Consider the following 14509-nt stretch of genomic DNA (forward strand, 5'->3'; position numbering starts at 1 on the left):
ATCACAACCCCAATAGCGAGGCCCGTTCACTTGTGTATTGCGAAAGAAGGGGCGTGGCGATATGGAAATTCTAGTATAAAAGGCGCGCAAGCCATTTCCGCCCGCTACAAAACTTCAAAACAAGATTTTTGCTACAAGCGAATTTGATACTCAAAATCCAATGAGTGATTGCGAAAACAAAACTTACGAGAACGAATTTTACGGATCCAGTCGTTTCGACGGACAACAAGTAAACCGTTCAAGTAAGAATTCATCCCGTTCCCAGAAGAGGGAACAGTCTAAGGGCGACTACTCTTACTACAAAAATGGCTCGAATGGACCGGACCAGACCTGGTAATTATCAATATTATCATTGTCAGAACTATCATTATCATTGTGATTATCATTACCACTGCTTATCACGAGATTGATATATGGTAGTAGTAAACATGAAAATTGGCCCGAAAATGATAAAATGACCCTCGTGTCGGAACTTTTAACTTAAAAATAATACAGAATGTATTTTGATTCTTATATAAGTGTACATCTTTTTAATGTAAAATATTGGTTTAAGCACTGTAATTGTAACCTTTGGCATATACAACCATATTCTGTACGTAGATTCTATTACCGTTTTGCCTGAAAAGTCCAATTTATCAATGTTTGTGGCTTATAGAAAACTCAGCGAGAAATAATTCATGTATGTTCAATAACGTTATTGTCGAGTGTGGTGCAGTCGATGATGTCTGATCTGTCACGAATTTCTGTGTGATGTCACGAACCGCTCCCTCATAACGCCCCTGTTACACCCAGGCTATACATTCCATTACCACACGTTTCGATCTTTAATAAATAACTATGAAGGCGATTAATTTATGTTATTCAGTAACTAGGATAACATAGGATGTACTTTCATAGTACAATCACTTCAGTTATTGTTTAAAATAGTTTTCATTCAACTTTTCTCACGTGAATGTTTAATTTAAATACAAAAGGTACATTTTAATTCCTCCGCCTGCGTGTTTGACGTCACAGCCCTGAAATGGCGAACCCGTGGAAGACTTTTCACATTTGATATATCACTACGCGTGTAAAAATTGAGGCTGCAAGGCATTTGTTGTGATTAAAGATATATTTGAGGGTTCCACGTATTCAGAAGAACCTAAATGTTCACTTCTGTACTATTAGGGAAGTGTGAAGGGCGCCGAAGGGCGAAATTGCGCAATCGCCGAGTCTTCCGCTTAGTGCTTCGGCTCGCACTCATTCTTTTCATCACGACTAGAAGAAAGAGAGCATGTCATATACTTTAGATTATCATGATCGGTAAGCAGTTGTCGTGGTTTTACGTGTATTTCAGATCTGAAACTCTGTAAATTTATTTGTCTGTACCGTTGGGATGTATAACTCAAGGTGAGATCTCATATTTGATCGTACTTGCTGTTAAATCCGATCTTTTTTGACAGCAAATCGAGAAGGGGAGCCGGAAACATGGCCGCCAATTGCGCACGTGTGTGTCATAGGCGAACATATGTTATCAGGAATTTTGATGTTTTGTGTTCGCCCAGTTCATTTTCAGCATAGTTAACAAATGGCGTCGAATGGAATGATATTCCTTCTGCCCCAAATTCTCTAGTTTTGAACAATTTGGCGGCTTGATGATTGACAAAGCCGTCTTCAAGAAATCAACCACTCCGACGTGTGGCACGAACTGTCCTCGATGACACGAAGGATTAGTAACATAAATTACTCTTTCCTTGTAGTCGTATGAAAAAGAGTTACGTTAAATTTTTTCAGCCAGTCTACGTGTGTATCTCTAATAACATGAAAAAGTATTTATTTGAAAAGCCCTGGGGACTTGGCAGAAACAATACACGAAACGCGTGTCTCTAATACATCTGGATTGTATTCTAATTTGTTGCACCGATTTACGTATTCGATCACTTGGGATTTAGTAATTGACTGGAAAGACATATAACCCAAGTGAGTGCGCCCCCCCCCCCCCTCGAACAAAAAACTTTAAAAACCTGTACCCATCTGATAACAATGAGTTTTAACGTGTTCATTTAATTGTGTCTTAACTTATTGAAATACATATCTAACGTCTTAAAACGTCACACAAAATTTTCACGTTAAAATTGAATGTTTTCTGGTTTTATGGAATAAATATTTGACAGAAGTTTGGGTGTTTATCAGAGGTGATTAGCTGGTGTCATATTTTTACCTTAAACCAGTTCCCTGTATCTTGAGACTTTAGTTATGCTACTGAAGTAAACATTTTGGCTCCAAGAGTTTTCTTTATTGGCTTAAGCATATACCAAAAGTTAATGGATAATTTCTTTGAAGGCAGCGTGGTCACACATCAAATTGTTTAACATTTATTTGGAAGTGTGCTGCACAGTGCCTTCAATCACATGACTAAGTAACTGCCATATCATTGGTCGAAATGAGGATATCTCTAAGACTGCCCAAAAGAAACAACTCTCGGTAATAGCACCATTGTAAGTGGCTGGATGGTTGCCAAGGAAAGATTGTTGTATTCTTCAGTAAGAGCATTGTTGAGATACTGTTGGGTTGCCTCAAGAACAGGCATCAGGTGATGCTAATGCTTTTCCATATGCTATCACTGCTTTGAGGCTATGACTGAGCCGCGTATTGCAAACAAATTTCTCTTGCACTAGGGAAGGCAGTGGCAGTCCTGCCATGTGCTATTACCATGAAGAAGTGTCCAACTGCAAATCATAATCTTTCATCTTTCTCTTGTATATTCCACACTGTGGTATGCCAGTCTCAGAGGTCAATACAGTATATTGATTCATCAGTGAAAAACAATGGATTCCAGTCCTGGTCAGCCCAATTTATCTTCCTCTAATCCATACATGCCTGCCATTGATGTAGGCTCAATTAGATGGGAATGCATGTTGTCGTTAACCAGACTCTTAGAGACAATTATACAAGTAAAATATTTACACCAAAGGTGTTACACAGGTTTTATGTACGTGGTTGCAATCAGTGTGCGAAATAGTTTCCAGATTTTGCTAGCCCATCAGGCTAGCTATATCTGAAAGTTGCTAGCCTACAAAATAGTTCATTCATCCAAAATATGACAGACACAGGGTTCATATTTAACTGCTAATACAGCTTTTTAACAGGTCATAAGTTTGCATGATTTGAAAGTGTGTGTGACTTAACAAATCGAAGAGTGATACACAATGTATTTACCAAAAAGTTTGAAAATTCATTAGCCTGTATGGTAAGTGACTTTGGAGAATTCCCCTTGGATTTTTACTAGCCCCAGGATAGTTGCCCACACTGGCTGCAATCACAAAGTGATGAACATATATCAGCAGTCAAGAGAAATCCATGACAACCTGTGTTTTGCCTGGTGGCTGATCCAAACATCTGGTATAAATTCTCTGCTAAGCTGTGTGGCCAACACCACATGTTGGCCCACTTTCAAATTCTGAATAGCAGAATAATTTAACTTTTAAGCCTATGGTTTATTTCCTATATTTAGTAAAAAATGTGTGAGAGTGAGAAATTTGATGTTGCTAGTTGACTGAACTGACTTTAAGATTGTTACTCACCTATGTTTCAACTTTTCCAGGCCTCAAACACAGGGGTCATATGATGATGAGCCGCGGGACAAGGGGGAACAGAGACAGCAGCCAAAACAATCTGACGACAAGCGATCATATGATGACAATCCAGATGACAAGGAAATCTCTCGAGATGCCATTCCAGACAGTAATATGGTCATCGAGGTATGCTCACCTTGAAGTTACAGTATCTTCATTTGCTAGACCAGCATGAATCCTAAGTACAGAATATCACAAACTTTATTAATTTAACACAGACATGAGAATTTTCTGCGAATCTGCAGATTTCTGTGTTCTTGGTTTCCATTTCACCATTTTGGAGGTTGATGTAAGTTTGCAATAAGAATTTGAGGTGTAATGTCGAAAGGGAAGAATTCGTGAAACACAGAAGTGTTTGCTAACTGTGTGTGGAGTTTATCTTTCTAATGCGGAGAGTGAACCAGCAAAACCTATGCAATGAACCTCAGTACTTAGTATATGGCACAATCAGTATCCTATTCTAGGGGTAATGTATATGGAGTGACTTGCCATACTTTTGCGTCTGTGATAGACAGCATTTCACGAGAAAATGGCTACCATTATCAAGTGAGGTGAAAATGACGATCGTCTTTTCAGTGTTTTTTACAATTTTTTCATTGTCATGTCCGGTAAAGGTTGCCAACAGTCATGCCTTATGAATTTTAGCTGCACATTACTTTGAATATTACGTTTATGGATAAAGTTCTAAGTTTGCCTGTGATAAATAATGACATAGGTGTTAAGGGAACTGCCTTATCCCTGCGATGGAATAAAGAGCTAGATGTTTTAACATACATAGTTAATTACAGAGCAACTGGACGAATGTTGTGGAGTCCTTCGATGACATGAAGCTCAATGAACAACTTCTAAGAGGAATCTATGCCTATGGTTTCGAAAAACCATCTGCTATCCAGCAGAGAGCTGTTATGCCTTGCATTGCAGGTAACATAACTGTCATGTTTAGCTTTTTAAAATCAGAATATCTACTTCAGTCATACATTTTTATATCACCCCACCATTATCCTGCAGCTTGAAACATTGAAGAATTCAGTAGCACCACACAAGTGTAACGTGATGAATAAGACAGGTAGTCAGTACTTCAAGATAATTCTTTGCAAATACCTTTTGTGTTCTTAACCTAAAAATGGGTGTTACAGATAAACATGCTCATGGAAACGAATATGAAAGTAAAAGTGTGCAATTATTTATTTCCAGAATATCACCCACGGTGCAATACATAGCATGTGAAGAAACTTGGAAAAGAATAAAGGAACACCTGTACTTTCATGTGTTTCCTTATTTATTTCCATGAGTATAATTAAAATAAACTGTTGGTCTTCCAGCATATTCGGCTTTTAATGTAAGGTTAATTGCTCAAATGTTTCCTGTTGGCTTGGGGATGTTACCATGTCTTTTTAGTATTTTTAGCTGGTAATTATCTCTTGTTGGGTATGAAGTCCATTTCTGTTATCCCCAATGTGATATTGCTGAAATATTACTTAATTCAGCATTAAATTAAACTCGCTTGCTTAAAAGGTTTGCTATGTTGCAGGCCATGATGTAATTGCCCAGGCCCAGTCAGGTACAGGCAAGACAGCCACCTTCTCTGTTGCAATCCTCCAGAGACTGGATATCTCTATCAAGTCGTGCCAGGCTCTGGTTCTTGCTCCCACCAGGGAACTCGCACAACAGGTAACTTGTCATCATTTTCTTGTCAACTTATTGTAGGCATGATGTCACTCAGTCGTAGACCAGTGAAGATAGGGCTGGAATAGGTCTTCAGCAACCTATGCTTGTCACAAGAGGCAACTTACAGGATCAGATGGTCAGGCTTGCTGACTTAGTCGACACACGTCATCAAATCCCAACTTCAGTGATTGATGCTCATGCTGTTGATCGCTGGATTGTCAGGTCCAAACAAGATTACAAACCATCGTCCTATAGCTGGAATATTGCTGAGTTCAGTGTAAAACTAAACTCACTCGATTGTAGAGTTTATGCAAATTCACTTTATCGAAGATAACAATACGTCAAGAGACGTGGATCATGATAGTTAACTGTGGACTGTGATTTGTGTCCAAATTTGTCACCTCTACAGCCATATTGATCCATGAAAGTGTGACAAGCGTTACTTTTTTCCATTCTCCTTCATTAAGTTCACATACCATGATATTAATGAAATACTTTTCAAAAACACGTTTCAACCAACTGAGTCATTGCTGGTAGGAACAGCTGTTGCTCTGATCCATTGGACACACAAATAGGTTACTTGAATGATGTCAAAATTGTGAAATGGTTGCAATGTCACAAAGCTTGTTCCTGTAACTGTTAAAATTCCGTAGATACTTCACATCTGCCAAATGGTTTTGGATCATTATTTTGTTGACATTTCAATTATGTATTCTTAGTACATTGAGTAGGTACAGGTAATCTTACTAGCCTTGGAGAAGTTTTTCTATGCATTGGGGTCAGACTAAGAAGCTTCGGTCAAATCTTCACTTTGTCTAGAGAAACTTCAAACATAAAACTTCCCAAAAGCACCATATTGTCCTGTGACTCTTCTGGTTGTCAAGTGGAAGAAGATAAAAGCATGTCACTTGGGTGAGGTGGATGTCATGTGACTTTCATCTCAATATTGTGTGCAACACCTTTAAGCAAAATAAATGTGGTTTATCTGTCAAGGTATGTTTCCTAAAACTGAGTAAAGGCTATTGATTCCTTGACAAGAAAATCCATCACAGTCAGTTCATTGCGAAGTGAACATTCAGAACATGTGCCTGATCGTATGACAAGTGATGTCACATAAGACTGAAGTAAGCTCTGAGTTTTTAGCTCAGTCAGTCGGCTTATAGAACTCAGAGTTTACTTAGTCTTATGTGACACTGTCTGTTGATTTCACATGACTGCAAAATTTGGATTTGTTGTAATTATTAGATTGTTTGTTAGTGAGCAATTCATCAGTATTAAATGAAGACACTGTAGGTAGTCCATACATGCTTACTTTCCTTTTGTCAAATGTCCTTTGAGTTTCATTTTGAATTCTGAACATACAACCATCAGATCATGGATTCATCAGTGGTATGGTAAATCCATCCATCCTACTTCCGATAACTACCGTATTGTCCTTTATATGACTTTGCTGGTTGTCAAGCGGAAGAAAATTAATGCATATCACTTGGGTGAAGTGAATGTCTTGTGGCTTTCATCTCCATGTGATGTGTGACACAATTTAACAGAATTATCAATCCCAGTGTGTTTTGGGGAAAAGGTTATTAGTGAAGCATGGTTGTTTGCCTGTATATTCCAAAAATACAGGGCTCCAGATAAGGGCTGTAGCAGCATATGTAAGGACAAAAAATATGCACGATACTTTTTACGTCATTACTGATACGTCTTTCAGTCCATTATGACTTTAAATTATTACTAAACTAATTCCAAGCAAGATGTGATATATACACTCACATTCTAAAAGCTGAAGTCTACAAGCAATGAGGTGAAGTTGGAAAGACAAGACTTGCCATTCATTGACAACTTCCTGCACATTTCATCCAATGGGTGAAGCTGTTTGGTAACTCATTTTGGGTTTCATGCTAATCCCAGTGTCTTTATTAGTGAAGGAGCAAGGCAAGACCGCAAAGTACCCAAACCCTCTTTACCAAAAATCCATCACCTTCTGACAAAATTAAAATTCAACCAAACCTGTTTGCTAGGTTTCAGTTGGTGTAGGTACTAATTGAATACAAAATCTCACCAACCAATAGTGTGGTGTGTGACAGTATATCACATAACAGTGAAACTGTTCCTGAAGTAAGTTTTAAAAGCTGCCAGACCAAGCTGCAAAGTGACCGAAAATGGTTTTGGTCAAACTTCCCAAAAGCACCGTATTGTCCTGTGACTCTGCAGGTTGTCAAGCGGAAGAAGATAAAAGCATATCACTTGGGTGAGGTGGATGTCATGTGACTTTCATCTCAATATTGCGTGCAACACTTTATAATAAAATTTACGTTTTGCTAGTGGCTTATCAGGTCAGGTATGTTCCTTAAAACTAAGAAAGACAATTGATTCCTTGACAGTGGTGCAAAAATCAAGTGACTGCATGATGTCACATTAAAAATAAAATTAGACTGAGCCACCAAATCATCAACATATTTTGTGTAATTATGATGATATAGTTTTCAAGTCTATAAATTTGATAAGCTTTATTTTCTAAGCATTACTGAAAAACAGTTGTTTCAATTTCCTGGATCTGCTTGTCGCAAGACTAACGGGATCGGGTGGACAGACTCGCTGACTTAGTTGACACATGTCATCGGTTCCCAGTTGCGCAGATTGATGTTCATGATGTTGGTCACTGGATTGTGTGATCCAGACTCGATTATGTACAGACCGCTGTCGTATAGCTGTAATATTGCTGAGTGCGGCGTAAAACTAAACTGACTCGCTCACTCAGTTGTCCTGGAAGCTAACACACAAACATTAATCATCCAAAACAGGACTTTCCATTATGCGTACTGGCATGAGAAATGGCCATACCCATGTTGACCTGTGAGAATGGTTTTAGTTTCATGGTGAATTCCAGACCGTGTTCACCATGAAGAAGATTGTGGATTCATCAGTTGTATGGTAAATCCAACCATCCTACTTCCGATAACTACCGTATAGTGCTATATATGACTGTGCTGGTTGTCAAGCGGAAGAAAATTAACGCATACTACTTGGGTGAGTTGAATGTCTTGTGGCTTTCACCTCAATATTGTGTGCAACAGTTATGTCTGATTATAAAGATTTTATCAGTGTGTCCTTGGGGTATTTGTTTCACCTGAGTTCAGTTTATATTCATTTTTTATTACAGATTCAGAAAGTGGTTGTTGCCCTCGGTGACTATCTTGGAGCTAAGTGTCATGCCTGTATTGGTGGCACAAATGTCCGTGACGACATTCGCAAACTGGAAGATGGCATTCACGTGGTCGTAGGGACACCAGGACGTGTGTTTGACATGATTAACAGGCGTGTTCTCAGTAAGTATTTGCCTTGTTAAAAAAAAGTTTGAATGATGTTTGAGATTTAAAAATTAGAAGTGATAAATATTAGTCAACATGTTTAACATTTACAAGGTCAGATTTTCTAAAACACCCTTTTAAAAGGACTTGAAATATGGTTGAGCAGTGACATTGTTTTATTTCTGTTTTTAGATTGTAAACACATCCAGATGTTCGTTCTTGACGAGGCCGACGAGATGTTGTCCCGAGGATTCAAGGATCAAATCTACGACGTTTTCCAGTACATGAACGCCAACACACAGGTCAGTCCTTCAGACCCTCACTCACTCACTCACTCATCAGTGTAGTAGGCAAATCAGTGAATGGTGGGCTTCTAGCTAACAGGTGCTTATAGGACTTTCAAAGATGTGTAAACCAACTTTTTCAAAACACAAACGTTTACATTTCAAAAAGTTTTCATGTAAAACTCAAATGATCCCATAATCCAGGCATGTTTTGCACAACAGTTACAATGTCTTAGGCCTGATACAGACATGTTTGTTCCATACATGGCATAGTAAAATATAGATGTTTTAGTTTTACATCTGAGCCGAAGGATAATGGACCTGATTCATAGTCTGTAAATGAGCTAAAATCCGCTGTTCTCTTGCATAAAATGACCTTTGACGTCAGATCCGAAAGTCTGTAATCCTTCTGTGACTTGTAAATATGTTTGGTGGTGATTACCAGTGATGGTTTTGTAGGTGGTGCTGCTGTCTGCCACAATGCCAGTAGAGGTGCTGGAGGTGACACAGCGGTTCATGAGGTCCCCAATCAGGATCTTGGTGAAGAAAGAAGAACTCACCTTGGAGGGTATTAAACAGTTCTACATCTCCGTAGAGAGAGAGGTAATGCCTAGTGTTATCTGATCCATCCACTGGTATCATGTACATGCTGTAAGAAAATGTGGTGGCTTTGTTAATTTCTTATATTTAACATTTCCTCGCTATACATAAAACTAGAATTCATAATCACCCACTGGAATCTGTAATTTCTTTTGTGCGTGGTCACATATAGCCAATAACTGCTTTTCTGTATTAAGTGGAATAAATGTGTCATTTGGTTTGGTGGTTGACAGTAGATATTTACATCTGTCATGGCTGGTGATTAATGTTTTCCTAGTCAAGGTTGCAATGATGAAGACCCTTCCACTATTCGCAGTTTCCACAGAGGGGTTTGAACCTCAAAGATGTCAATATCCTTCCTTGGATGTCTGAGCAACCTGTTTTCACAGAAAATATGACTTGTAATGCAGATTTGGTTTCTCAACATCCCTGCTTATGGTTCTTGTGTATGCTTTGTTTCTCAGGAGTGGAAACTGGACACCCTTTGTGATCTGTACGAGACCCTGACCATCACACAGGCCGTCATATTCTGCAATACTCGGAGGAAAGTCGACTGGCTCACAGAGAAAATGATGTCCAGAGACTTCACAGTATCTGCCTTGGTGAGTGAGTTGTTTAGTTCTCAGTGACAGGATTTGTACATCATTTCTTGTACACTAGAATAAGGGGACAGTTGCAGTGATGAAGACTCTTCCACAATTCGCAGTTTCCACAGAGAGGGGTGACCCTTAAAGATGTCAATATCCTTCCTTGGATGTCTGAGCAACTGTCGCATCAACTTCCTTAATTAGAATTTGCATGTTGTAAACAGTTCACACTACTGTTTTGGTGGGAATAAATTCTTGGCGCAAAGGGCAGTAGGATGGATATTCTGTACAAACATTCCGTGTTTCTATGAATTGTTTATAGAAAATTCTGTAACATTTGGATAAGTTTGCAAGTACCAAAGGTATGAAGTCCTCTGAAAGCTAGGATGGATGTGTATCTTGGATAGAATGCACTTCTGAAATATTCTAATGATGATCAAATTTTTCTGCATGTGTGTGATGTGAAACCCATTGTGAAGGGTTGTCACCTTAAGAATTATGAAACAAGAGATTTAAAGGTTCAGCACAAGCGTTGGGAAGTCAGTAGCCTAGCAGTAAAGAACTTGTGAAAATGGGAGGTCCATTGTCATGGAACAATCAAGACTTGGTCTGAATGAAGGTTTTTTGGATATCAAGTCTTTGAAGGGCAATTAGAAGTAAAATACGAAAAAATGAAAGATTTTTATGGATATCAACTTGTTTATTATGAGTACACAACGTTTCAGAGTTATTGCTTACTCCTTCATCAGGTGCAGTTGTACCTGTTGATGGATGTAACTGCATCATCTCCATGTTGATGTTGTATCAAGTCTTCGAAGGGCATTTAGAAGTGAAATACATAAGAATGAAGACTTCTTTATTATGAGTACACAAGGTTTCGGAGTTAATGCTTACTCCTTCATCAGGTGAATGAGAAGGGGATACAAAGCTATATTTATATGTACAGGTAAACAATAACAGCTCTGTACCCCATTCTCATTCAGCTGATGGAGTAAGTATTAGCTCCGAAACGTTGATATCCATAAAGATCTTCATTCTTATGTATTTCACTTCTAAATGCTCTTCAAAGACTTGAAGACCTGGTGTGTTCCATCATTTTTTGGGAATGCTGGAGTAGCCTGATGGTTGAAGTAGTTGCTTATCATCCTGAAGACCTGGGTTTGATTCCCCACATGAGGGACATTGGCAAAGTCCATATCTGGTGTCCTCCGTCATGATATTGCTGGAATATTGCTCAAAGCGTCATAAAACTGAACTCAATCTAGCAATTTTTTTGCATTTTCTGTCTCACTTTTCTGTATAACATTTCCTGCTTTGTTACAGCATGGCGACCTGGATCAGAAGGAACGTGATGTCATTATGCGGGAGTTCCGCACTGGATCAAGCCGAGTGCTGATCACCACCGACTTACTTGCCAGGGGCATTGATGTCCAGCAAGTGTCACTTGTCATAAACTATGATCTGCCAGCCAACAGAGAAAACTACATTCATAGGTGAGTAAATAGCACTTAAGTCTGGCTGTGGTGTCGTTATTTCCATGTCTTCCTTATTCCCCTGCAACCCCATTCACAATCACAGTGAAATAGTTGTGATTTCTGATGTAATCTCAAGGATGTTGATAAATGGATGGTGTGTTTCCAGCCACACAACCAGGGCAAGCTCGTATTATTTCTTCTCAGTGGGATTGATACTTGCTAATGTAGAGGGATGAGTCGGCGGGGGAAAATGGTGTTGAGGGTAGGGGTTTAAATTTTTAAGTAAAACATTGAGTCATGATAGCTCTTTAATGTTTTTGTCTGTTGCCCACGCACATTCTTTGTACCTAAATAGAATTATTTTCTTTGTCTTCAGAATTGGACGAGGTGGACGATTTGGCCGAAAGGGTGTGGCCATTAACTTTGTGACAGAAGCTGATACCCGCACAATGCGGGACATTGAAGCCTTCTACAACACGCAGGTTGAAGAGATGCCTATGAATGTTGCTGACCTTATTTAATTTAAGCCAAATCTAGGTTTTTCTTCACTGGTTCCACCTGAAAAACAGGAACTAGTCACAAGGATTCTGTTTGAAAAAATCTAAAATTGACTTAATGCATTCATTAGCTCTTACGTAATGTTTGTTTTCTCATGCGGACTCTCTTCAAGTATGGTCACATGAGGTTATCAGTTGTCTGAAGCATCAGCCGTGTTTATACCAACTAAATTATGCCTAATTATTAGCAGCACTCATTATTTTTATTACCAAATTGTTTCCTTTGTTGCGCATGTAAAAAGGCACCACAGTATCATATTTTGATATTGTGCAATACCAAGCATCTTTAAATTTTTAAAAATTACAAAAAAATAGCAATTGTCATTTGAAAAAAATGTAAGTGAAAAAAATTCCTGTACAGAAGTTGAAATGTATCATTTTGTGTTGTTTGTCGTCCATTGCTCTGTGGTACGCGTCAAAGCCTACCTTCCTACCACCACTCATAGGGGCGGGCGGCTCATGTTTGTCCGCGCGGGATCGGGATTATCACTGTTCCATGAAACGCGGCAGAAACATACTAGATGTATTAAAGTCATGTATTGATAATGTTGGTGTTCATTGTTTTACTTTTTGGTCTGAAATCAAGAGCAATTGGCAACGTAGTGGGCGAGCTGTCTAAGGCGCCAGGCTACTAATCCAGTGAGCTTGGAGGTGCCGGGATCGAGCCCACCTGTAACCGGGTGTAAAAAAAACTTTGTGTGCAGACTCTTTCAGTGTTGTCACAACCCCTAGTGTGTAGTACTCAACCCTGTGCACTTAAAAGAACCCACAAATCCGTTGGTAGATGACCAGATGGTAGCCACACGAATACATGCAAACACCTAGTTGCAAGTACAGCAACATGCAGTAAACATGCAGTACACATCTATCCCAGTCCACCCAGCAGTGAATGGGTAAATCGTGAGGATGGAAAAGCCTCATAAACTCAGTGCACCTGGTAGGCTGCAAGAGTTGTATGATCCCCAGGGAGTTGCGATTGAAAGTACTATGTGCGGACATGGACATCCAAGGATTGAGGGAACAACAAAGCGTCCTTGAGCAGTTGAACTAACTGGATATTGGTGCTGTGTATTGCTATACAAATATCTAGTTGTATAGTAGCATCCTTGGGCAGGAATGGCCATTTTCTGCGAATTCACATGAAATTCATGGATTTTAAATGCAAATCAATAGATCCTGAATCCCATACTCACTGCTGATTTTAGCTTTAATTAGTTTCACCTGTTGCCATTCCTGCTTAAGAGGTAGGCCAGTGGGTTCAAGGTTATGCACATACACTTGTTAATTTTATAAAGGTGGTCTTTCCCTATGAACATGGCATGTAGTGATTGAACTTGGTCATTGGTATAGGTTAATGAGAAAGAATTAACGGAGTACAATATTGCAGGACAAGTATGCCAAGTCGACCTGTACTGCCCACTTCATCAGACCCCTAGTCTTTAAATCACACATGCTATTTTATGCCTAATTGAAAATTTTTCGAACTAAACAGTATTCTGTGAAATGGACTTGAAATTTTGTGGTGATTTGAACACTATTTGTTGGCAGTGGAGCGAAGTATTGGTGGTGCTGGGAGATTTTTTTGCCACATGCAGTTAGTAATTACTAATTAGCAGTTATCAATGGATGTTTCTTGAAAGGAGCCCACCTTAGCAAAGCCTGGCTCATCAGTCTGGATTTAGGTTTCTGATTAAGTACTCTGCACTGATGAATTTACCTTCATACCATACCCTGATCTCTTCTGAAGGTCAGTGGTGTGTACTCTTCAGAAAAAGTAGGGGATCTTCATTTTTTTTTTTATTTACGATTAAATATTTTTAGGAGTTTTATCAGTCGGTCAATGTTGATATATTATTGAATGTTTTAAGGGTGCATCACCATTTGCACTTCCTAACAACCATAGATATTTGGAATGTCGCTTTTGAGAGACGATTGGTGTATGGCATGTATACGATTTTCATTTTTAAACTAGAAACAAATACTAACAAGAGTGTGATGCAAGATGAGTGTCGAAATTTATGTTCTAAGTGATTTCTCGACCTGGAAAAAGCGTCAAACTGAAGAAAGGGACCCCATGTACATGTGTTTAGGGGGGTAATGGAGGTGCGTTCATAAGACACTTCCTATCCAAATTGAAAGTTCATTATCCCTTCCTTTTTTTGACAAGTATATTAGAGGTCATGTAGTTGATAACCTACCAACTTTTGCATTTGCACAATATTAGACATAATTGTTCGATGGTAATTAGTGACAAAGTTCCAGTTGTATCGAACATGTCATATAAAATATGTCACCAAAATGTGGACTTTTGCCACAAGCATCTTTGGCTTTGGCCACTTTTAGGGACACCAGAAGTGGACATATCCTGTACCCATATGGGGTATCAAACACAAGGGTACACCAGTCACCCTTT

The 14509-nt window shown here is 38.9% G+C and overlaps 1 protein-coding gene across 2 annotated transcripts; it reads left to right on the top strand.

The window, feature by feature from the left end:
* Nucleotides 1-56: 56 nt before the first annotated feature.
* LOC137281437 (eukaryotic initiation factor 4A-I-like) lies at nucleotides 57-12642 on the top strand. Of its 2 annotated transcripts, none has more exons than XM_067812662.1 (10): nucleotides 57-333; nucleotides 3584-3740; nucleotides 4403-4535; nucleotides 5146-5285; nucleotides 8446-8611; nucleotides 8786-8895; nucleotides 9337-9480; nucleotides 9942-10079; nucleotides 11388-11557; nucleotides 11916-12642. In XM_067812662.1, exons 1-10 carry the CDS (start codon nucleotides 161-163, stop codon nucleotides 12058-12060), a joined length of 1476 nt encoding a protein of 491 aa, XP_067668763.1. In that variant the 5' UTR covers nucleotides 57-160; the 3' UTR covers nucleotides 12061-12642. The 2 variants fall into 2 exon arrangements, with proteins under 2 accessions (XP_067668763.1, XP_067668764.1); XM_067812663.1 differs by lacking the exon at nucleotides 57-333 and adding an exon at nucleotides 1019-1302.
* Nucleotides 12643-14509: the final 1867 nt, after the last annotated feature.

This window comes from Haliotis asinina, chromosome 4 (genome assembly GCF_037392515.1).
Source record: "Haliotis asinina isolate JCU_RB_2024 chromosome 4, JCU_Hal_asi_v2, whole genome shotgun sequence".
Taxonomy (NCBI): Eukaryota; Metazoa; Mollusca; class Gastropoda; order Lepetellida; family Haliotidae; genus Haliotis; species Haliotis asinina.